Here is a 23,047-nt window from a genome sequence, read left to right as displayed (position 1 = left end):
ATTTTCAGTGCAGGTTTCTCACCAAGAACCTATAAGAAAATGCAGGTGCCGAGGGGTGATTTTCCTGAGGACTGGTTCTCCAGAGATATTCTGCAGACAAATGTGTGCAGTAAGCCCACAACATACATGCATTTAACCTGTGCACATTCAGCTTTAAGTGGTTGGCAATACTACAACAACAACAACATTAAATAGGGCATGGAAAGGGGGCAGGTATATGGGGGGGGGGGGGAGACTTTGGCAATCCCACTTGCCGTTGAACCCATTGTGTCTTGACTATACATGATTTTCGCTTTAGGCGCAATCCCCAGAAAGAAACCGCCTCGTAAATTGTAGGCTTCCTGTACTCAATAATTATTATTTTTTAAAGGCACAACAGATAGGAAGGCTGAACAGAAAGTAAAGACTATTTCACAAAAATAATTAAGCACAACTCCCATCCAGAGTTTTGGGGTCCATCAGGGATTGGAATGTTTTTCTAAAGCATCAGGGATATATGCAACAGGAATTTCAGACATTGCTTGACTGAACAGTGACAGAAACTATCACAAAGCTCTCCAGATCCCAGCCAACTCTGCACCTTCAATCTGTATCAGTTCTTATCAACAAATACCTGGAAGCCTGGAAGATACTAGGACAGAACTAGTTGCATCTCATCATGAGAAAGTACTGGGGCTTTGCTTCACATCAGTTTCCTCTTCACATCTGAAAACAGCTCTAAGCCAAAAGGTGACCTAGCATCACTGCAGGCACAACTTTGGTATATTCCCTTCCCTTCCCTTCCCTTCCCTTCCCTTCCCTTCCCTTCCCTGTTCCCAATTTTCTTTCTGGTGGTTTCTCACCCAGCTAGTTTCCTCTTAGATGGGGGGATGAGATGGGATGGGAGATTCCCGGGAAGCTCATGACCTTCCAGCTTCACTTTTATAAGATGATTCGCCAAAGCAAATTCCTCATCGTCCAGCATCCCATCGTCATCGATATCAGAGAGTTTCCATATCTTGCCCAGCACTGAGTTGGGCAGCTTGGACTTCACCATCTCCCTTTTGGCATTGGCCCCTGTTATTTTCCCATCAATGGGCGACAGCGTGTAGAAGATCTCGTCGTACAGGGGCTTATCTCTGGCCACCACCCAATCTGCATCATCAATTCCTTCTGCTGCCCCTTCCCCATAGCCATGGCCAAATGGGCCGTGGAGGGTGCCTTCAAAGGCTCCCCCTTTCACCATCTGAGCAGGCCTCCGGGACTCCTCCTGACGCACCAGGACCATGAGCTGTGCAATGTCATTGGTCAGCATATCCTCTACTGCATCCAGCAACTTGGTCTTTAGGGGCTGGAACTTGCTGAAATCCTGAGCTTGCAGCTGCTCCTGAAAAGAACATCACAAACAGAAGTGGGGTGTGTGTGAGGACTGTTGTATTGTTCATTGTACCATTCAATATAAGAGAGATGGCTACAACAATCCAGGCAGATCCCTTCTTCATATACTATCAGCTGCTTATTGAATACTTTTATATTTCAGTCAGCCGTGTTTGTTTTAAAATGCTACTGACCTTGGCTTTTTACCGCTTTTGATTCTAACATTGTGATCCTTTCAATTTTGTTTGCTGATGATTGCTATTTATAGATCTGTGCTCATTTCTATTTTTATACTGCTTCAATGTTTGCAATCGTCTATTCTGTAAGCCACTGTGAACAACTTTGTGGGAAAGTGGAGGAAAAGTAATAAACTAATCCAAGCCTATTGCTATTGTTAGCCTCACACTATATAAATCTGCCTACTTAGAAGACCACCTCATGCGTTTGACAAAGTGAGATCTGGCCAACAAAAGCTTATCCTGCATTGTGTGTGCTGTCTTTCGGGCGCCATGGGACACTTACATTTTGACGACAAAGATGTCTGTCATTCTGGATTTTAGAAGCACAGCAGGTCTTCCCCCTCACAATAATATTCTAAACAAAAAACTAGGTTGTCTTTCAGGTTAAAACATTCCGTTTGAACCAAAATGTCCCAACAGAGCAGAGATTGGTGAAACCTGCTCCCACTGTGGGCACACCAAAATCACTTATCAAACTATGGAGTGTATGATATGTCTGTGTGTGGTGATGTGCCACTGCTATTGTGGCAAGATCAAACATGAAAATAGCTTCCAGCCCTTCTTGCACTGTGGCTCAAAGGTGATTTTTTTGTGTGTGTGCGCGCGCATGTGCCAATACAGCTCCTTTCCAAGGGTGCAAGGGACTCTAGGTATGCCTCTGCAACAGACGCAGCAGCAGTGTTCATCTTTGCTCCAAACCTATTCAGTGCAATTGAAATGGAGCAGATTCTACCATGGTTCTTGGATTCTATTGTTTCTGGCCCTCACCTGCATCTTCTTCAGATTAGGAAAGTCTCCTGGCGAAATCTGATGCTCCTGTACGATCCGTCCATAGATCTCCCTCAAATTGTTCACGAGTTCTTTCTTCTTATTGTCTTTGCCAAACACCGACGGCATTTCCTTCTTAAGTGAGCTAATGATGTACGCATGAACCTAAGGGCATTTCAGGGGGTGGATACATATTTTATATGTTTGCAACAATGGGGTCACCAGAACACAGCTAACATATAATGCTCATGCGTACCCTCCCAACGGATCATCTGCGCTTCATTCCCATTTTCTTCTCCCTTCTCCTTTCCTACAGCATTCTACAGTTACAAACCGCTTTAGAGTTTTTCTGCCTCATTCATTCTCACTATGACTCTGAGGGTTGCTTGGGCTCAGAGGCTGTGATGTGCCCAAAGCAACACTGGGAGATTCATGGCTGAACCATTAAGTATGTATCAACAATGAACAACGACCAACTAGCCAACCAACCAACCATTGTGAGAGTCGCCATGAAATCGTTGATAATGTCAGAGACTGATGTGGTGGTCTGGATTCGAACCTCCATTCTGCTGTGGAAATGCATTGGGTCTGCCAGTCACACTTTCTCAGATTCTGAACGCGAAGAAAACCCGCCCAGCCTAGTAAAATCCCCACTGCAATTTCATAGGATCACCCAACATCCTGGCTCCATTCGCAGTACTTCTCAGTGGCTCAGACAGGGATAAACTGCCCTCGATGATATAATTGAGGCCCCCAAGATTCTCACTTTCAAATCCATAATTCTGCATAGGATCCCAGTCTGATCTTAATTCACTTTTCATTGGGTACTACTACAGCAGTATTATTACTATTGCTACAAGGGAAGACCAATGACTATGAACAGTGGTTCTTTTTTTCCAGGGTATTAAGTGGGCATTGTGCTGGAGTTGCTTGTGCATCTCATGCCATGCTTTGAACTGACCTAATCTAGTTATGCCCAGGATCTAGCTCCAGTTTAACTATAAATCCACCCCATGGGCCTGTTTCGTCATCCACGCTTGCGCAATAATGGCATGCAGAGGATTTCTAGATTTCGATTTCTGTGCAGTTTTGGGACTGATTTCTTCATTGCTAATTCCTCCGTGACGGGGATGAACTTTCTGCCAGCCTCCCTATAGAAAACTTTCTTCTGTGTCCAAATACCAAAGTACCTCAAGAAATCAAAAAGAATTAGAAATCTCAATTTCGACCACACAGTGGGAAACTGTTTTAACTGCTATAGCAAGGGTGTCTCTGGATCTTAAATTGAGGCTCATACAACAAAAAAGAATATTTAGAATATACTGGACCCCATTACGTTTGTTTAAAAAAGGGCTATCTGAGGTATCTAACTGTTGATGCAACAGGGACAATGCTTCTCTAAAACATGTGTTTTTTTCACTGTCCTACATTGAAAGATTTTTGGCAGAAGGTAACTGAAACCATCAACAGAACTGTACGGAACAACCTTACATTTACAGAGCAAAATATCCATGAATTATATCCAATGAATTATATGCTCAGCACATGGAACCTTACAAAAGGACAATATGAGTGGACTCTCCATACCCTTACCACAGCAAAAAGACTGATACTGATGAACTGGAAAAATAAAAATGCGGCTCCCTTCTAAGAATGGATTGAAGACTTATACAAACTCACAACATATGAACAACTTTCATATAAACGCAGACTTGCCATGGGCAAATTAAATGACATTTGGAATCCATTCTTACAAATACTGTAATAGGTTAAGATTTGGTGAAGTACAATAACACCCTTGTAAAATATACCATTTTGGGTTTCCCCCCTCCCCCCTTTGTTTTCCCTTCTGCACGGGTTCTGTTTCTCTTTCTCTTTTTTGTTTGCATCTCACCATGTCTGGTGCACATATAGTTATGCACTTTTTGAACTTTCAATAAAGATGTTTTGAAATAATAATAAAAAAGAAATCAAAATGTAAAACCCGGGCAGAGCCACTTGGAGAGACTCACCTTGGCTAGCCGTGCCCGTTTAATGAGATCATTCAGTTTCCGAAGAGCAGCGTTGCGGGGCAAACTTTGGATATCTTTGAAGAGATCTTGCTCCTCTGCCTCAAAAAGCTTGCGGTTATCTGGGATGAGCAACTGGTGGGACCAGAAGGAACCAATATAGACCCTGACTACCTCAGGCGTGTTGACAATCTTCCCCAGAGACCACATGAGAGCGCCATAAACCCTCATAAGCTGTTGGGTCTCGATCTGGTCTGCTTTGTTGAGCACGACCCTCATTTTATCTTCATGGTTCTTCAGGGCTTTGATGACTTCCGAGAACTCGTCTGAGATGTCTAGCTTGTGGGCGTCGAAGAGGAGAATGATGCGGTCCACCCGCTCGGCAAACCACTCAAGAACAGCAGCGAAGTCATAACCTTTTGGGGAAAGAAGACATCCCCATAAGAAAAGAGACAAGGCCGTATGGCAGAGGTGGGGAACCTTCTGCAGTCTGAGGGCCGCATTCCTTTCTGAGCAGCTCTCTGGGGGCCACATTCAGTTATTTAATATAATCTTGCAAGGTGGTGCAGATCTGGTAACATAGTTTACAGCTAGAATCATAGTTATTCCAAAACCTGGGGATAGATAGGCAAATGGTGGACACTAACTGGTCCATCACTTTACTTAAATCATAGAACTGTAGAATTGGAAGGGACCATGGGGGTCATCTAGGCCAACCCTGTGCAATGCAGCAATCTTTTCCCTAACATGGGGCTCGAACCCATAACCCTGAGATTAAGAGTCTTATGCTCTACTGGCTGAGCTATCCCAGGGCTTTAGCCAAGACCAGAGGCTCTTCACTTCTATTTTGGCAGCTACGCTGAACGGGATAGTTTCTCCTCTTTAAGCCCCCTTAACAAACTACTGTTCCCAGAATTCTTTGGGGGGAAAGCTACACGCTTTAAACATATACTGTGGGTGTAACCATAGCCCAAGGCTACATTTTAAAGGTCCTAGCATCACGTTTTAAATTAACAGTTAGAAACAAGCTCTCCAATGCCGTGATAGTAAGAAGCTGCAAGTGAGTCGCTGCTGTTAAAATTATGGCTTTATCTAGGAGTGTGGCACAGGTGTGGCAACAGTTGCCTAGGTTACACTAGGCCAGAAGGCCTGACCATTTCCCCTCACTTCCTGTTAACATACCAGGAAGCCTTAATCTGCACGTTATGTAAGCCACTCAATATCAGAAGCTGACGACTCCAAATTTGGTGAAAAGTCTTTATTTGATTTCATCATTAAACTTATATCCCCTCCTTTCCTCAAAGGAGCTCAAGGTGGCATACATGGTCCTCCCCCCTCCCCATTTTATCCTCACAACAATCTTGTGAGCTAAATTAAACTAAGAGACGGTGACTGGCCCAAGGTCACCCAGTGAGCTTCAAGGCTGTGTAGGGATTTGAACTCAGGTCTCCCAGGTTCTAGTCCAATACTCTAGCCACGCTGGCTCTCTACTTCAACCAAGTCTTGCGACTAAAGTCTCTGCTTTCGTTTAATGCACACAATCAAATTTTCAGATCCCATTAAGGAAAGTACAGTATCTCAGCAGGCCAAAATTTTCAAGAGCAATCCAAATGTGCAATAGTGAGAACTTAAGCATGCTTGGATTGCTATTAAACAACCACAGGGTGTTGTGGGGCTAATGAAGTTGAAGAATTCAACCGTTTTAGTTAGACAGGCCTGGACCACTTGGCGATTTTACCTTCTAGATCAACCCTACGTTTTCTTTGACTAGACTGAAGCCAGACCCACAATCCCAAATATTTAGTAACGACAACCCTGTTTAAAAGACCCCGGTGCAGTGCGTATGGTGAGGATTAGTTTGCTACATGCCTGAATAGCTCATTGCTCTTTTCAAAGCATTTCGCTTTATGAACAAAATAGCCAAGGCTATAGAAAGCAGATGGCTGCTCTGGTGTAAATACCTCCATATGGGCATCTGTGCAGACCGCTATAACCCATTTCTTTGGCTGGAGAAAATGAAATCAGACACTTGTTAAATGAAGAAACCTGGACAATGGAAATCTGGATAACAAACAGCCCATCTAGAAGACGCTTGAAGGAATAATGGCCTAAGCAAACAGGCCTGGTGTCCCAAAAGGACAACAGCTATTTCCTAGACTCATAGAACTGTAGAGTTGGAAGGGACCACAAAGGTCCTCTAGTCCCAATAAAAGCTGATTTATAGTTGAGCAAATATTTGTGCAGAAATTTATAGAAAAGATTTTATTTCTGGTTATTTTTTAACATGGCAAACAAACTCAGGAGAACTGAAAGAAGAAAATGATATGAATCAAACAAAATAATAACCACACACACTTACTTTAAGCTTGTAACATACAATGGACATATCCATAGAAGTTAATTGGTGCAGGTTCCAGACTACTGGGCCTGAGGGGGAAGCATCTCAAGTCTGAATGATCTCCCATTTTGAAAAACATGCCTACACACAGAAATGAAGTATAAGGTTCCAGGTGTTGTTGGACTACAACTCCCATCACCCCCATCTAGCTTGGCCAATGGTCAAGGATGATGGGAGTTGTAGTCCAGCAACATCTAAGGGCACCACATTGTCTACCCCGAGTGAGGTTAAGACTCTTTCCCCTCAACAGTGCATGACTTTTCTCTGTGTTGAGGATTTTTCATATTGCGGAAAGCAATCACAACATGAGGTATTTCCTTCTGCTACAGTGGTGCAGTCAAATTTTACCTAGGAGATGCATAAACTCCGTCCCGATTTCCCCTCTGAGATCCATTTTAAAGCTTTCTAGAACATTCCAAATCAGTGATCAAATGGACAGTATTGTAAGGCCACCAACTTGACTTGAGCATTTTGAAACAAGACATCAGCTGAAACCAAAAGAGTAGCACCTATGTTAATCCACCCCCTCCAAAATAAGAAGTTTCACCTTTACCTTACCTCGGCTAATTCTTTGTTTCTCCCCTGAAAGGATCCCTGGTGTATCAATAATACTGATACTCTCCAATACAGGATTTGGCAGCTGAGCACACATAAATCTAAGGAGAGGGGTGAAGGGAGGAGAAAAACACAATAAAACGTTACAGCAAGTACAATAATTGGGCGGAGTGGGGAGAAAACGGATCTTAACAATTTGAATTTTAACTATGATTGCTTAAATGCCAACTTTGGCATTTCATGGCATATAAACACACACATAAATAAATAAAAAACAAGAGTCTACCAGAGTGGTGCATGCTCTAGTTATCTCCCGCTTGGACTACTGCAATGCGCTCTACGTGGGGCTACCTTTGAAGGTGACCCGGAAACTGCAATTAATCCAGAATGCGGCAGCTAGACTGGTGACTGGGAGTGGTGGCTGTGACCACATATCACCGGTCCTGAGTGATCTACATTGGCTCCCAGTATGTTTCCGAGCACAATTCAAAGTGCTGGTGCTGACCTTTAAAGCCCTAAACGGCCTCAGTCCTGTATACCTAAAGGAGCGTCTCCACCCCCATCGTTCAGCCCGGACACTGAGATCCAGCACTGAGGGCCTTCTGGAAGTTCCCTCACTGCGAGAAGCAAAGCTACAGGGAACCAGGCAGAGGGCCTTCTCGGTAGTGGCACCCGCCCTGTGGAACGCCTTCCCATCAGAGGTCAAAGAGATAAACAACTACCTGACATTTAGAAAATACCTGAAGGAAGCCCTGTTTAGGGAAGTTTTTAATCTGTGACATTTTACTGAATTTTAATATTTGTTGGAAGCCGCCCAGAGTGGCCGGGGAAACTCAGACAGATGGGTGGGGTACAAATAATAAATTATTATAAAATGTCTGTCAAAATCCAGATTGGGGATCAGCTCTTTATTCACAATCCTACATTTTTGAAGTGTAGGAATAGAATGCTTATTCATGCTAAATGTTGCGTGTCAGTCTTCAGATTTATGTGCAAATGCAAGGGCAGAAGAGGGTCCACTCCCCCAGGCCCCTGCATCCAGGCAGGAGCTGCCAAACTGACAGAAGAAGAGATCAGTCCATGCCATCCAGATTATAGAATGCTAAGCACGAGTTCCTCATTATTTAATAGTGCAGAGAAAAATATAATGAAGATTCTTTAGGAGGTCACCACAATATGAAAATATATCAAGATTTTAAAATTTACCGGTACTGTAGTATGTTTTCTTTCTTTTTTTTAAGAGCTAGAGGAAAAAAGCTAGGATTTCTGGAAGCAGCAGCCAGCAAGTGTTTGGGATATGAAGCCTCATATGCACAAAGTGCAACATTAAAAGATATAAATTTACATCGTGTTTCAAGCACGTATGTGTATTTCTGGCGCAATCCTTAGTGAGGTATTCAAGTTCTCCATTCTAGCTATTTGAATCATATTAGACATAAATCTCTTTGCATGAACAAACAAAGCATCTTCTTTCAAAACCCATCTTCCCACGTTGAGTGGCATGCAGTCCTGTTCATCACCTACCTTCATTCTATCACAATTGTATGCACCACCCCGATCTATTCATTACTGACGAATCAGAAGACAAACAGTACTACAATTTCAACACTGCAGCATAAAACTATCCCTTGATCTAGGGACGTGGGTGGCGCTGTGCTCTAAACCACTGAGTCTCTTGGGCATGCCGACTGGTTGGTCGGCGGTTTGAATCCCCACAACAGGGTGAGCTCCCATCGCTCTGTCCCAGCTCCTGCCAACCTAGCAGTTCGAAAGCACGCCAGTGCAAGTAGATAAATAGGTACCGCTGCGGCGGGAAGGTAAACGGTGTTTCCGTGCACTCTGGTTTCTGTCACGGTCTTCTGTGCGGCAGTAGCAGTTTAGTCATGCTGACCACATGATCCGGAAAGCCTTTTGTGGACAAACGCCAGCTCCCTTGGCCTGAAGCAAGATGAGCGCCGCAACCCCATAGTCTTAGCCTTGATCTGCAGCGGGCTTACTTCAATCATCTCCACAACTGGGTGAACAGAAATAGGAACTGCGGAGGCTACCGTACATTCAGAAGGTAGAACAGAGGTGAGAGAGGCTGAGTCACGGGGAAAGGAAAGAGTGGCCATGCATGTCTGTAGGAGCATGTTGCCATTTGCCATCCTCAACTGGGTGCCCTCCAGCTGCTATTGGACTACAACTCTCAGAAGCCCCAGTTAGTGTGCTCAGTGATTATGGATGAAGGAGAGGTGTGAGTCCCACAATCTCTGGTGAGATTGGAGGAGGGCAAGTTATTATGATATACCGCATATACCCGAGTATAAGCCGACCTGAATATAAACCGAGGCACCTAATTTTCCTACAAAAACCCAGGAAAGCTTATTGACTCGAGTATAAGCCGGTTTACCTTTGCCGCTGTGGAGGAGGAGGAGGAACGAGCAGCCCAAAAGCAGCCCTTTGGGCTGCTCCTTCCTCTTCCTCCTTTGCCAAGTTTGCATTTATGCGAGCAGTTCAGGAATGGAACAAGCTGCCTGGGGAGAGCAAAGAACCGCCGTTCTTGTACGCTTCTTAAGGAATGGTTGACTGTGGAGAGAGGGTGGCGGCACAAGCGGAGAGAAAGGGCTTCTTTCCCGCTGCCCGCCTCACTCAAGTATAAGCCGAGGGCAGATTTTTCAGCACAAAAAATGTGCTGAAAAACTAGGCTTATACTCAAGTATATAAGTATTTATTTGTACCCTCCCCTCTCCCCCTGATGAGACTAAGGCCAAAAATAAGAAACATAAGGGGGGAAACAATCATTAGAAAACAAGTAAGCATTGATAGAATTAAAACTACATACATACATACATACATACATACATACATACATATGATCTATTACAAACCATACAAATAATTACAATAAAAACAGCATAGAACCAGTTACAGCTACAGCTGCTGCTTGCATCCAAAGGCTTTTGTTCTTCCATTCCGTTCTGCTCTGTCAGGCAAGAAGGAACGTGAACTTTCAAGAACAATGTGCACAAATTTCTAGGGAACAGGAAAAACATTTTCGCCATTTCTAATCTGGCTGCTTGTTCCGCATACCATACATCTTAAAGACCGGGGTGGGGTTGGGGTTGGGGGAGGGAACTCGTTAAATCATCCAGAATCCACCGTCTGCCAAAGGTTCTTCCTTCTTCTTAAACCACTAGAGTAATGCATATTAGAGTATTCAAGACATGACTCACGTTGCGCAGTTTAACTCATTTCCCCAGCAAAGAGCAGGACGAGCTGGGTGAATGCAGCAAAAAGGGAACTTTTGGGGCAGAAACTTTGCAGAATACCATCTTAATTGCAGCATGGCCATTTGTTGATATTTTACTTTGACGATAAGAAGGACCATGTAGACCAGCATCCAGATAGCACAGAATTCTATTTACCGTACTTTTCTCTGTATAAGACTTGGTTTCTTTCTGTAAAAATTATGCTAAAAACTTGGGGTAGTCTTATACATGGATAGTGCAGAGGGTGGACGTTTGATTGGTTGCTGCTGTAGCTGTCAGCGGCTATTGGGCATGTTATTGGTTGCTTCGTCAATGGTTGGCACTGATTGGCTGACGCTGCGGCAACTGGGCGGATGACTGGCAGCTTCTGCTGGCGAGGAGACATACGATAGGTGGAATTTGTGTCACATGCGAGGTGTGCGATTTTTTGGCAACCCCCCCCCCCCAAAAAAAGCTCGACAACCCTGGGCAATCCCCCCATTTTCTTAAATTCGAGTCCCCCCAAATAGGGGGTGTCTTATACATAGGGGCATCTTACACACAGAAATCTACGGTAGGTCTGCCTCTCTGTTCGATTCCCATGCTCCCCAGCAGGAAGCTGCGTCTACTAGCCCGCTTAGGACCATAGTTTCCAATCTCAGTTTGTTGCCTCTCCGCTTTATAAAAAGATGTTTCGGTTGCAAAGAGGTGGAGACCCTGGCAGCAAACATAAGAAGAGTCTTGCTGGATCAGGGCAAGACCCATCTGGGCCAGCCCAGCATCCCATTCTCACAGTGGCCAACCAGATGCCTATGGGAAGCCCAGGAGCAGGACTTCAATACAGCAGCACTTTTTCCACTTGTGAGTCACAGCGGCAATGCTACCTCCCGCAATGGAGGCAGAACATGACCGCCATGGCCATTAGCCACATGTTCCCTGTCCTACTACTGGGTTTTCCCAGTAGTGATGTATGGAAGTGAGAGCTGGACCATAAAGAAGACTGATCGCCGAAGAATTGATGCTTTTGAATTATGGTGCTGGAGGAGACTCTTGAGAGTCCCATGGACTGCAAGAAGATCAAACTTATGCATCCTTAAAAAAAATCAGCCCCGAGTGGTCCCTGGAAGGACAGATCCTGAAGTTGAGGCTCCAGTATTTTGGCCACCTCATGAGAAGAGAGAGTTGTTATCTTGATTTCTTATTCTTCTGGTAAGTTTACCATTTCTGCATATTCCATAAGTTTTTGTATCTATTCTTCCTTTGCTGGGACTTCCTTCTTTCCATTTTGGGGCAAGTTACAATCTTGCCGCTGTAGTTGCATACATGGAATAAATTTCTATACAATTTAGGTAGTTCTATCCCTATAATTTCCCCAAAAAGGCTTCTGATTTTTTTTTTAACAAACGTTATTTTAAACATCCTTTTCATTTCACTGTATATCATTTCCCAATAAGCCTTAACCTGACTACTTATACATTTTACAGCTGTTAGGGGATATTTTGACCCAGGAGGTGCTTCTCTTTTGGTCAAGTGGGCATTGCCCCCCCTCAAAACAAGTGGCTACTCTCACTTGCAGCCATCTTTTCCAAGCTACAAGCTCAGCAAATTGTCCTCTGTAGTCTGCATTGCATAGATAGAACCACATTCCATTGTAGTTTGCAATTTTTTTTTCTTGTACTGGAGGGCCAGGCTAAATAGTGACAATAAGAATTCCCCCCTACTTTGTTATTGTCGTTTCTCTCATTCACTTTGGCCTGTGTCTCACTCCTTCAGAATACTTTAATTATTACGAAGAGTTTTAAATTAATCTCAAGAACCAAAGCAGACGATGTGTCACAGCTTCCAGCCCCCCCCTGTTTTCTCCTGTCCCGCTCCCACTTCAATGTTCATTGATAAAAACACAGCAAGCTGTGCAGCAATTGCATTACGAGACTTGTGCAGCATTTTACCAATAGCGCGCACAGTGACATCAGTGCTGTTTTGTTTTGTTTTTGGGTTGCCGCCGTATTTAATAATGCATACGAGCTCAGAGGCAAATGAAGAGTAAGCTGCAGCAAAGAGCAGACTGCTATATAAACTTTGAAAATCAAACAACTGACTAGTGGAGAATTCCTGCTGTATTGGCTCCACACCGAAGACAGGATTAGGTACAAAATCCAGCAAGAAAGAGGATCTCTGAAGTTTACTTAGAAGTAGATAGATTACAGGTTACTTCAGACACTGGGGTCCCCGGGTACAGAGTGCATTTTTATCCACAGCACCCAAATTTTATCCAATTCAAGCCCAATATCTTTCTGTCATGACAGTAGCATTGCAAAGCAGCTTGATGTCACACTGACCTGTTCAGGAAGGCATTGCCAAAGGCATTAAGTTTCCTGAAGGGTTTTTTGGGATCCACTACCAAGGCATTTCCAGGAATGATGCCCTCTGCATCGCCCTGCATCACAGCAATGAAGGAGTCAGTTGTAGGTTCTGGCCCAATCCTCATCCCAGGGAAATCTTGTTCAAGAAGGTACCTAGAAATAAACAAGAAGCACAGGATGTGTCATTGTTTCAGCTTAGATGTGGAGATATAGAATGCTCAGAGGCTTGTTAGTGGTTGCAGGTGTGGAGCTAGATTCCTTCAGAATTGTTGGACAGCACCAGATTTGTGGTATTAAAACTATTTCATTTTTGTTATAGGGTTGGGGCGGGGAGGTGTGTCAGTCTGCAGGATATCTGTGGGTCCATTCCAGGGCTGCGATTTTTGTATCAAGGGAAACTTAGCATCTAGTAGAAGGGGCTGCGGAACCAGTAAGACCAGTTTCTTTTTCCCACCTCACCTGGTTGGATGGAAAATATTAGGCCAAAGGAGGACTGTGTGGGAGACATTTTTGGCTGATGGTGGAAGCTGGAGACACAGAGGCTTGTCTTGCTCTGTGCTAGACCCAAAAGTATGACTTGGGGAATCTCCCTGGGAACCTAAGGGGGAGGCAAGACCTATCAGATGTTCATAAAGTCATAGAGTATAAAGGGGACACAAGGGTCATCTAGTCCAACCCTCTGCAATGCAGGAATCTTTTGCCCAATGTGGGGCTCAAACCCACGACCCTGAGATTAAGAGTCTCCTGCTCTGCCAACTGAGCTACTGTGCTGTGGCCTGCTCCACTGTGAACCTGCAAAGCCTCTTGTGTTTGAAGAATCAGGGGAGTTATCTTCCAAAAATAATAAAAGCCTTTCAGTATATTTCCTGCCAAAGACAACCATAAACCACCAATTACATAACGCTTTTCCCTATCACTCACTTCTGTGTCTTCCTGAGGACACTCGGAGGAGCAGGGTTGGGAATGGCTATCGTATATAAGCAATCCCCATACATCACAAGCAAGCCATGTGATATATGGAGGCAGGCAGCAACTGTGTGGACAGCCTGTCTGCTGGCTCCAGTCATGAGGCAAACTGAACATTATCATGCTTTGGCAGACGCAGAAAATCCAGGGGGAGCAGGATGTGGATCCTGACAGCTAGGAATATCACCTGATACATTTTTTTAAGTGGCCACCACAAAGCAAGCGACAGTCAGAGCTACAGGCTCTGCCAAACCTCTGGAGAAAGGAGGCCCAGAGCCATTTCAACAGCAAAGGTTCAGCATCACAGCAAGCCTCCCTTAAAGAAACATCTTCTCCATCCACACTCAGCAGCATTTAACAAGTTAGCAGACTGCTGCCTGGAAGTGCTTTCTATTGTGAGCTATTTGTCCCCTGGAAGAGGATAGATTTAAAAAGCAGGGGGGGGGGGAAGGTCAGGATAAGAGCCTTGGAAATCCTAAGGGCTGCTCAAATAGAGAAGTTATCCATACTTATTCCCAGCACCAACCACTTATGCTTTGCATTAATCAGAAGAGGGGGTCTGGGAATCTGGTGGTCTGCCTCCTGGACCAACCGAGAAGGTCAGGTCTCCATTGGGAGGGCATCCTCATGCTTTAAGAGCCCTTGGGTTTTTAAAGCATCTTATTTTATTTTATTTTGCCAATTTCCCCCAGCACGTTTGATAGATACAGCCATTCAAAGCAGGGCAATGTTAGTCTAATTTCTTGCCAGATGCTAAATAATCCAGAGTCCCATCATCCAATTATCCAGTTTTCCAGATAACCAGAGTCCCTGGGATCATTAGGACTGTAGGATACTGTCCCCTCATTCAAATGTTTTTACATATAGGGGAAAAGGAGCACGTCTCTGAGACATAACATTCCGTGAGGCACGTAGACTCAATTTCCCAAGAATTTTCTTTTAAAATTGCTTATTATAAAAATTTCTTTAACCTATGTGAACACATACTGCCTAAAATCTACAGGTGGAATTCAGCATCACACCATTACAAATATTCTGTTTGCAAGGTGGACTTATTGACCTGTGCTTCTCCTGATCACCCCCAAGGCTATTTTTGAGGGGGGGGGTTGCAGGGGAGAAAAGCCCCATTGCACAAACAGAAGTCCTTGCACAGGGTTTCCACTGATTCATTATCATCAGTTTTAATTTGTATACTGCCTTTCTATCTTACAATACTCAAGGTGGTTTACAAGCTGAAGAAACAAAAAAATGTACATCTTATAACAATCTAATGCAATACCAAAATGTAATAAAACATAACTTCAAAATAAGCAACCTACATGAAAAGTAACATTCAACAATCATTAGAACAGTATAAAATAATATCAACATATAAAAGTTAAACAGAAATCCACTTAACAGTTACAATAAATAATTTCTAAACTATAATCAACAAAACAACGGCAAGCCACAGTACATAAAATAATATTACTAATTGAGAAGCAGAGACTAGAGGGTGGGGCAAGGCAGGTGGAAGGAGGCCTTGCCTGATGGAGTCTCTCCCCTGGGCTGGTTACGTGAATGAATCCTGCTGAATATCATGAAATGAGGACGGCTAGGATATTTGTATTGTTGGTGTTAGCTGGCAATGTTTGCGTTTTGTTTCCTCTTTGTTATATTTACATTTTTTTACTAGTGGACAGTGATGGATGGATATATAAAAATATTACAGTAATGGGGTGACGTGCTCCAGGAAACACGCGGCTTGACGAAATAGAAGGTGTTGCCACTGCTGCGCTTAGTAGCAACTTCTTTTCAAGTTGTTCATTAAGAAAAGCACTAAATTATGAGAAGATTCAACACCGTCTGGGAGCATCAGACCTGACTCCACTTCTGCACTGATGGCTATTGCTTTAGAAACCAATGCCCATGGTTCAGTGATAAACCACAAGGACAGAAGGAAATCTGCTATTTGAGTCACCAAGTGGACATTGGCTAGGCATGGCTCTCCTTACCTCTTGTCCACTGCATGTCCAAGCGTGTGGAGATTTGTGTCTTCCCTGCACATCATGAGTACGACAGCAAAGCATTTGTTTTTGTGGCATGTACATAAACGTAACACTTTGTGCGGGCGAATCAGCCCACAGTCAAATTAGCCAGAACACAGTCCAATCTAGACGTGGTGATGTTGATGTTGTGTGGTCTTGCATAGTTATAGTTTGTGGGGTGGGGGCCAGAGCTGGATCAGGACTGTGATGCACAGGGTGTGTGGCTTTAATCATTTGCTTCTGCTGCATGCCCAGTGTGAATAATCTCCCCCACCCCACATCCTACTATTTGCAACAAGCAGAAAGGATTGTTTTTTTAATCGGCAATGGGTGCTTTCTTCCCATTGCAAATAACAGCCCCCACCCGTCTTGCACAGTGCTAATCTGGGTCCACACACGGCATCTCTCTGGAGTGTGTGTCTGTAAGAGGGTGGGGTACACGCAAGGCTGAAATGATGTGAACAGCACCACATCTAGTCTGGCTCTGACTGGGACTTTTCAGAAGAATCTGATGTTGCATGAAGTATAGAAGAAAAACGGAGAGCCATTAGGTCAAACGGCAGCAAAACCTAGCCAGCAACATTTGCCCAAGGAGAGCCGAGGAAATGGTGCAACAAGAACTCAGCAGAACAAGGATTTTATTATATTCGGAGTCAGGAAGAGAGACAAGGAAGTTGCTGTGAGCAACAGACTGTGCCAGGACATCAAACAACACATCAGTGAAGCATGATGCATTCGCTACTGGTAGAAGAATCACATGCTGGCAAGTTGGTATTCTTCTCTGTGTTGCTTAAAGAGCAGTGGTGCCTTCTATATTCAGCCTGGTCAAGTCAAACAGAAGCACCTTGGCAACTTTTTCAGTTAGACTATTGCAGTATGTTCTAGGTGGGGCTGCTCTTGAAGACAGCTCAAATCTTCAGCATTAACTTCCCACCAATAGCACCCTAGTCTTATATAGATTGAGCTTGGGTTTGTTGGCTCTCATCCTGTCCATTACTGAGGTTAGGCTGACTGAGAAGAGAAGTAGAGTTGTGTGTCATCAGCATACTGATGGCAACACACTCAAGAACTCCAGGTGACCCCACTCAGCGGTTTCATGTAGATATTAAACAACATAAGGAATAAAACTGAACACTATGGAACTCCCTTTTTGAAGACACCATGGGGCCAACCATTATCTCCCCCCACCACAAGCACAACATCCTGAAACCATCAAAGTAGGAGTGGACTCACAGCCCCTACTCCCAATTCAGACAGTGTCCACAGAAAGATACCATGGTTGATGGAATCATGAGGCCGAGAGATTGAAGAGAATCTTCTGACATAGGTCATCATATTAGGCAACCAAGGCAGTTTTTGTGTCAAAACCAGCATGAACCCTGGTACTACTGGTTGATATAGACCTAAAATATCCATCTTGTTCAAGGCTGTCTGGAGTTGATCCACACTCTCAAGGGCAATGTTCAGGAAGGGGAACAAGCAGGCCTTTAGTTCTGGGTCCAAAAAGGGTTTCTTAAGGAGTAGTATCACTGCTGTAGCTTTCAGGTGGCCTGAGACCAGGGCTTTTTTCAGTCAGAACTCGACAGAACTCAGTTCCGGCACCCCTCAGGTGGGCACCATCACCATTCTAAGAACAAGGGAGGTGTTCATGGTGAGAAAAATATCAAGAAAAATTGCACAGCCTGGGACACTTCTCTCAGAGAGATTAATTATGTCCCTGCCAGATGTTATTAGCCATGAGGGCCAAGGGTTGAGAACACACAATGCCTGCATCCATCCAAGAACCTTGACCACAGCCTTCAGTCTTAACAAGTGAAACTCACCCATTAACACCTGACCAGGAAGTACTCTGGACAGCCCTGCGTGAACATGTTGGTTTAATTTGGCCTGCCTGTTCACAATTTTTATTGCTATAGATACTTCACAGGCCAGAACCTGGGCTGGTTTTTGTGGTCATTTCTTCTCTCCTGAGATCGGTAGTTCAATGATGTGTGTGTCTAGAGATCTCTAACAGCACTCTCTCTAAACTCCAACTCCCAGGATACTTTGAATGAAATCATGACAGCCATATTGGTTTTGTGCTATTTTAAGTTTTATACCATTTTAAGTATTGCAGTGGGTTAGGCAATCCTTTCCAAGTCTACAATTCTATGATTCTAGGGTAGATATGCCCAGTGAAAGGAATGGCACAATGAAAACAAAACAAAACTTGTGGGTGATATTGAACCATAGAATTGTAGAGCTGGAAGGGATCCTGAGGGTCATCTAGTCCAACCCCCTGAAATGCAAGAGTTTCAACTAAATCATACACAGCAGATGGCCATCAATTTCCAAGGAAGAAGAGCACATCACCTCCAAGGTGGAAAGAGTGGTTAAGCTGCAAATAAAAGGAGAAGGTTTTTTTTTTTAACACAGCCCACATGGGCAGCCAGCACTGCAGTAGTCAGTTTGTGTTTATTTTATTAATAGCATTGATATTAGGCAGGTGCCTTGGTTGTACTGCTTTTGACATCTGCTAAAACCCTTTTCTGCTTAAGCAAGCTTACCCAGGCATGCAATTTCATTAGGTGCATTTGTTTTTAAAACCTACTGATTTCATCTATACTTGGATAATTTTATGATGTCTGAAGGATTGTATCCAGCGAAATCGGCCCATTAGTGCAAGGATTTCCACCTGCGCAATAGGACATTTCCTCTTCCCCCATGCACCCCCCCCCCAAAAAAAAAAATTTGTTCTGGAGAGTTAGGGGAACCCCAAGAACAGACTTGGGGAACATGCGGGGAGGAGAATCTTACCACCCAGGGGGGGGGGCAGGGGGGGGGGGGAAAAAAAAAAAAAAAAACCCTGTTGTGTAATAGGATAACTTTCTTTGGATACAACCCAGTATTTTTAAAGTCTACTTTATGGTTATTTTTAAAGGAATAGTTAATACAATTTTTATGTAAGCCACTTAGCGATTTCTTTTGATTAAGTGGTATAGAAATCTTGCCAAATAAATAAAAAGAAAATTTGTTATTTGGACTCAAGCCAAAGCTATTCTCTTCTTCTTCTTCTTCTTCTGCAATCACTCATAGCCAAGTAAGCAGGGATGACAATATACAGAGCGCTGTGACTCTACTGTCCCTTCTCGCCTTCTCTGCCCTGTGCAAACAATATATAAAGCCTACTGCTTCAACTACAGTTTGGATTGTGCTCATTAGCAGATAGTAATGCACTTAAATTTAAAAGGAATGTGCAACTGGAGAGTTCAGTTTGCACACAGGCAGTTTGCACACTTTGGAACTCAGAGAAGACAACCTGGGGTGAGAAAATGAGTACACAGCAGGAAGGCTTTTAAGGGAGAGCTGGCAAAAGAGACCATCTCTTGGATCTGCAGAGAAAACGCAGTTGGATTCCCCTGGAACCAGACAGATATACTCCATTGACCTTAAGCACAGCAGGCCTCTTTTTCCTTTTCAGTTTCCAAACCCGTCTAGGAATACCAAAAACAGCTTCCCGGCCATGCCTCTACAACCTCATCCACTGGTTGTGACGCTGACAATTTCGTTTGACCCTTCACCTTGATCTAAAGCAGATAGCTCAAGATGTCAGGGAGGAAGATTGAAGACTAAACTGAGGCTCTTCAGCGAATTGTCTTTAGATGCAGCTTAAAGCATTATGGTATCACGGATAGCTACTAAAGGTTTTCAATCTGTCAGGTCCAAATTTAATCTGGGACTGGATAGCTCAGTTGGTTAGTGTGGTGCTGATCATGCAAAGGTTGCTGGTTCACTGCAGGGGCCTGGGCTAGTTGATCCTCAGGGTCCCATCCAACTCTAAACTTCTATGATTTTATATAATGCATCTTTTAATTGCATCTCTAAAGTCCTGCTTAATATTCTGAAGGACTTTAAAGGAGACCATTACCTGTCTGCTATTCCGTTTGGTATAAAAGCAGAAGACAGTGATGAAACATCAACCATGTACAATCCATTTTGGTACTAACCCCCGGGTAAAACAGTTTTACATCAGAATAGGCTACATTTTTAACAAGGAAGACTGCTGCTAACTAAGGAGCCAATATGGTGTAGTGGTTAAGAGCAGTAGTCTCGTAATCTGGTGAACCAGGTTTGCATCCCCGCTCCTCCACTGTTTGCAATAAGGAAAGTGATTGGAAAAGGCATAGGAAAAGTGTGGGATAACCAATACTTGAACCCAATACCCTCTAACCTCCCGCAAACAAATCATAATGATTTGTTGTCTGGAAGCTGACATGTGAGACTTTCCTTTGAGCTAGTGTTTTTGGAGTGTGATCAAACCACAAGCCGGAAGAATAATAACCTTCAAAATCACAAGCCAGAAACAAAGAAAACAATTAGTAGCTAAATATTTATCCTGAAAGATGAACATAGGGATACATGCACTTTTAACAATACACCCTAGTGACAATGTGTTCCCACCTGGAAGGTAAAGAGCCACCACGTTTTACCTTATGAAGGTGGTCTTCCCGGTGGAATACTGCCCAACAAGAAGGACCATAGGCTTGTTGTCAAAGTCCGCATCTTCCAAGGCAGGTGAATGAAAAGCGTGGAATTTGTAGTATTCTTCCAGAGGGAGAAGCTTGGTTTTGTATAGTTTTTTAAGACCTCCACTCACAGTCTGATATACCTCCGGGTCCTTCCTTCGCCCGTCGTCATTACCCAGCCAGCTGAACATTTTGCAATTTAGCAAGAAATGCTACCAATCGTTTCTGTCCTGCCTGATCTGCATTAAATGGAAGAAGGTGGTTTTTAAAAAATCAAATCAAATAGATAGCTCTCTAGTGGAAATCTCCAAGGTGCAGAGCTAAATCGATTGACAGTATTCTCTCCTCCTTATCGCTTCATTGCTTGGCCTAGGAGCATAATATAAAGCAAGCCAGGAAAAAAAGGAGGTGCGATTTCTCCACGTTATGTTGCTCTTCAGCCGCTGAGCAGCTATTGCAGAAAAACAGCTGCAGCGTGCAGCTCTAAGGGCAGGCTGAGTTAAAGTCTACTTGCGTCCAATTCTATGATTGTTGAAAATAAGCCCAGAAAGGGGGATGCTTTGCTAAATCAATTGAGTTCTGAGCTCCACTTGCGGCAGGCTTTCCAGTTGAAGGGCGAGGGCTGATGATGAGCTAATCTGCAAAGAATAAATTCTTCTGCCGCAGGACCAGCCAGCAGCAATAGCAGCAAGCAGCCTCTCTTCAAAACAGCTGGCTGTTTAAATGGAAATCGACCGGGAAGCAGGGAGCCCGCCGCTGGAAGTGGGAGAGCGACGGCAGCGGCCCTCATCGGTTGCGCAGATTTGTCACCTCTGCATTTTTCATAGCTTTATGGCCGCTCTCCCGGAAAGACTTGCCGCTCAGCCGCCAGCAAAAAGTCACCCTAGAGATAGAAAGCTATAGAACGCAACACCGCTGTTGGTGGCGGACTCAGCTACACCCAACGCCAACGCCAAAGGCGCGGAGCTGGAGAACGCATTGCTCCGCTAGAGGGCAGAACGAGGATTTTAGAAGTCTCATAAGAAAATACCGCAGGCAGAGAGCCTGTCTGAGGGCGCTTCTATTGATTATACACCCCAAATAACTGTTCAAGGCAGGCAAAAGAAATGACATCTTTACAAACCACATAACCTGTGGAACTCACTGCCACAAGGTGTGGCTTCACGGCCTTAAAAGGGGATTTCTTAAACCAAAGGAGAATGAAAGGGCATCAATGGCTACGAGTCAGAAGGAAATGCATGCTAACTCCGGGATGAGAAAGGGAGCGTTGCTCACCCAGTGCATAGCTGAAGTGTGGATCTCGTTCCCACAGAAGGCAGCCAGAGCCACCAACTTAGATAATAATAATAATAATAATAATAATATAATAATATAATAATAATAATATTTATTATTTGTACCCCGCCCATCTGGCTGGATTTTCCCAGCCACTCTGGGCGGCTTCCAACAAAAATCAGATACAAAAATATTACACATTAAAAACTTCCCTGAAAAGGGCTGCCTTCAGGGATAAAGCAGATAGCTTTAAAAGAGAATTAAGCAAAATCATGGAGGTTAAGGGATGAGTGTTACTAGCCATTATGACTATGCTCTGCAGGGAAGGCCTTTTAGAAGGCCTTTTCAGTGGTGGCTCCCATACTTTGGAACTCCCTGCCTAGAGAAGTTAGACTTGCTCCCTCCTTGTTGTCTTTCTGCCGGCAGGTGAATACTTTTTTGTTCCAACAGGCTTTGAGGAACTGCCTGATTTTAATGAAAAGGCTAGTGCCTGGCTATTCTTCTTGCATTATTATCTGTTGTTTGTTTGTTTTTAAATATAGATTATAGATAGATAAAATGCTATCAATCTTTAACTGTTGTAATGATTGTTTTCTGTATGTTTTGGCTGTTCTTATTTTTTATCTGTAAGCTGCCTTGAGTCGCTGTCGGGGGAAAGGGGGAAAAGGTGAGGCATAAGTAAATATATAGATTCAGGGTTTGTTTTTTAAAACCAGAACTTGCTGGAACTCAGTTCTGGCACCTCTCAGGTGGGCGCCATTGCCATTCTAAGAGAACAAGGGGTGTCATGTTCATGGTGAGTTCCGTCATCTTTTTCTAGAAAAACAGCACTGTATATAATTATCATTATTATTCTTCAGCTGGAGTCAGTAATATCAGTTGCTGGAAACCACAGAGTGTTCAGCGCCTGCTTTGCACAGATCTGGAGTTCTCTGCCATGGTTTTGGCAATTTTTTTGGGGGGGGGGCAGTCTGCTGTATAAAATGTTGAATTGTTTTCTAGCATTCAAAACTATTTCTGTAATGTTTCCAGAATGCTTTCTAAACTATTAATTTCTTAGTGGTTCTGCATTTCATTGACATGTGTTGTACATGTGGCTGGGATCACTGTCATGAGTAATGCAGTTTTAGTCCTTGCTTTGCTTTGCTTTTGTGACGTACGTGGGAGAATGGATTGTGCAAGGACAAGGTGAGCAAGTGTTTGCCCCAGACTGTTACCAATTTTCATTGTGCCTTGGTCCAAATGCATAGGCTCTGACCCTTTGCAGCTCTGTGCACAAAACTTTATCGTTGCTCCTGCTGGGCCTCACTCCAGGTCAGGGAAGAAACTTAATTCAACTCGCATTTAAAGGCAAAG

At 43.8% G+C, this 23,047-nt stretch overlaps 1 protein-coding gene across 1 annotated transcript; it reads right to left on the bottom strand.

Moving 5' to 3' along the window:
- Positions 1 to 405: 405 nt before the first annotated feature.
- EHD3 (EH domain containing 3) lies at positions 406 to 20,655 on the bottom strand. Its single transcript, XM_033144638.1, has 6 exons — positions 20,381 to 20,655; positions 12,895 to 13,071; positions 7,329 to 7,426; positions 4,376 to 4,788; positions 2,364 to 2,528; positions 406 to 1,366 (listed from the first exon to the last, which is right to left on the bottom strand). Exons 1-6 carry the CDS (start codon positions 20,605 to 20,607, stop codon positions 839 to 841), a joined length of 1,608 nt encoding a protein of 535 aa, XP_033000529.1. The 5' UTR covers positions 20,608 to 20,655; the 3' UTR covers positions 406 to 838.
- Positions 20,656 to 23,047: the final 2,392 nt, after the last annotated feature.

Source organism: Lacerta agilis, chromosome 3 (genome assembly GCF_009819535.1).
Source record: "Lacerta agilis isolate rLacAgi1 chromosome 3, rLacAgi1.pri, whole genome shotgun sequence".
NCBI classification, from domain to species: domain Eukaryota; kingdom Metazoa; phylum Chordata; class Lepidosauria; order Squamata; family Lacertidae; genus Lacerta; species Lacerta agilis.
This window is presented reverse-complemented; position numbering and strand designations above follow the sequence as displayed.

Excerpts from the sequence above, each read along its gene's own strand:
- EHD3 (XM_033144638.1), bottom strand. The coding sequence starts at position 20,607 with ATGTTCAGCTGGCTGGGTAATGACGACGGGCGAAGGAAGGACCCGGAG. Across the intron at positions 13,072-20,380 it reads GGGAAGACCACCTTCATAAG|GTACCTTCTTGAACAAGATT; the intron begins GTAAAACGTGGT and ends GTTTATTTCTAG. Across the intron at positions 2,529-4,375 it reads AACGGGCACGGCTAGCCAAG|GTTCATGCGTACATCATTAG; the intron begins GTGAGTCTCTCC and ends AAATGCCCTTAG.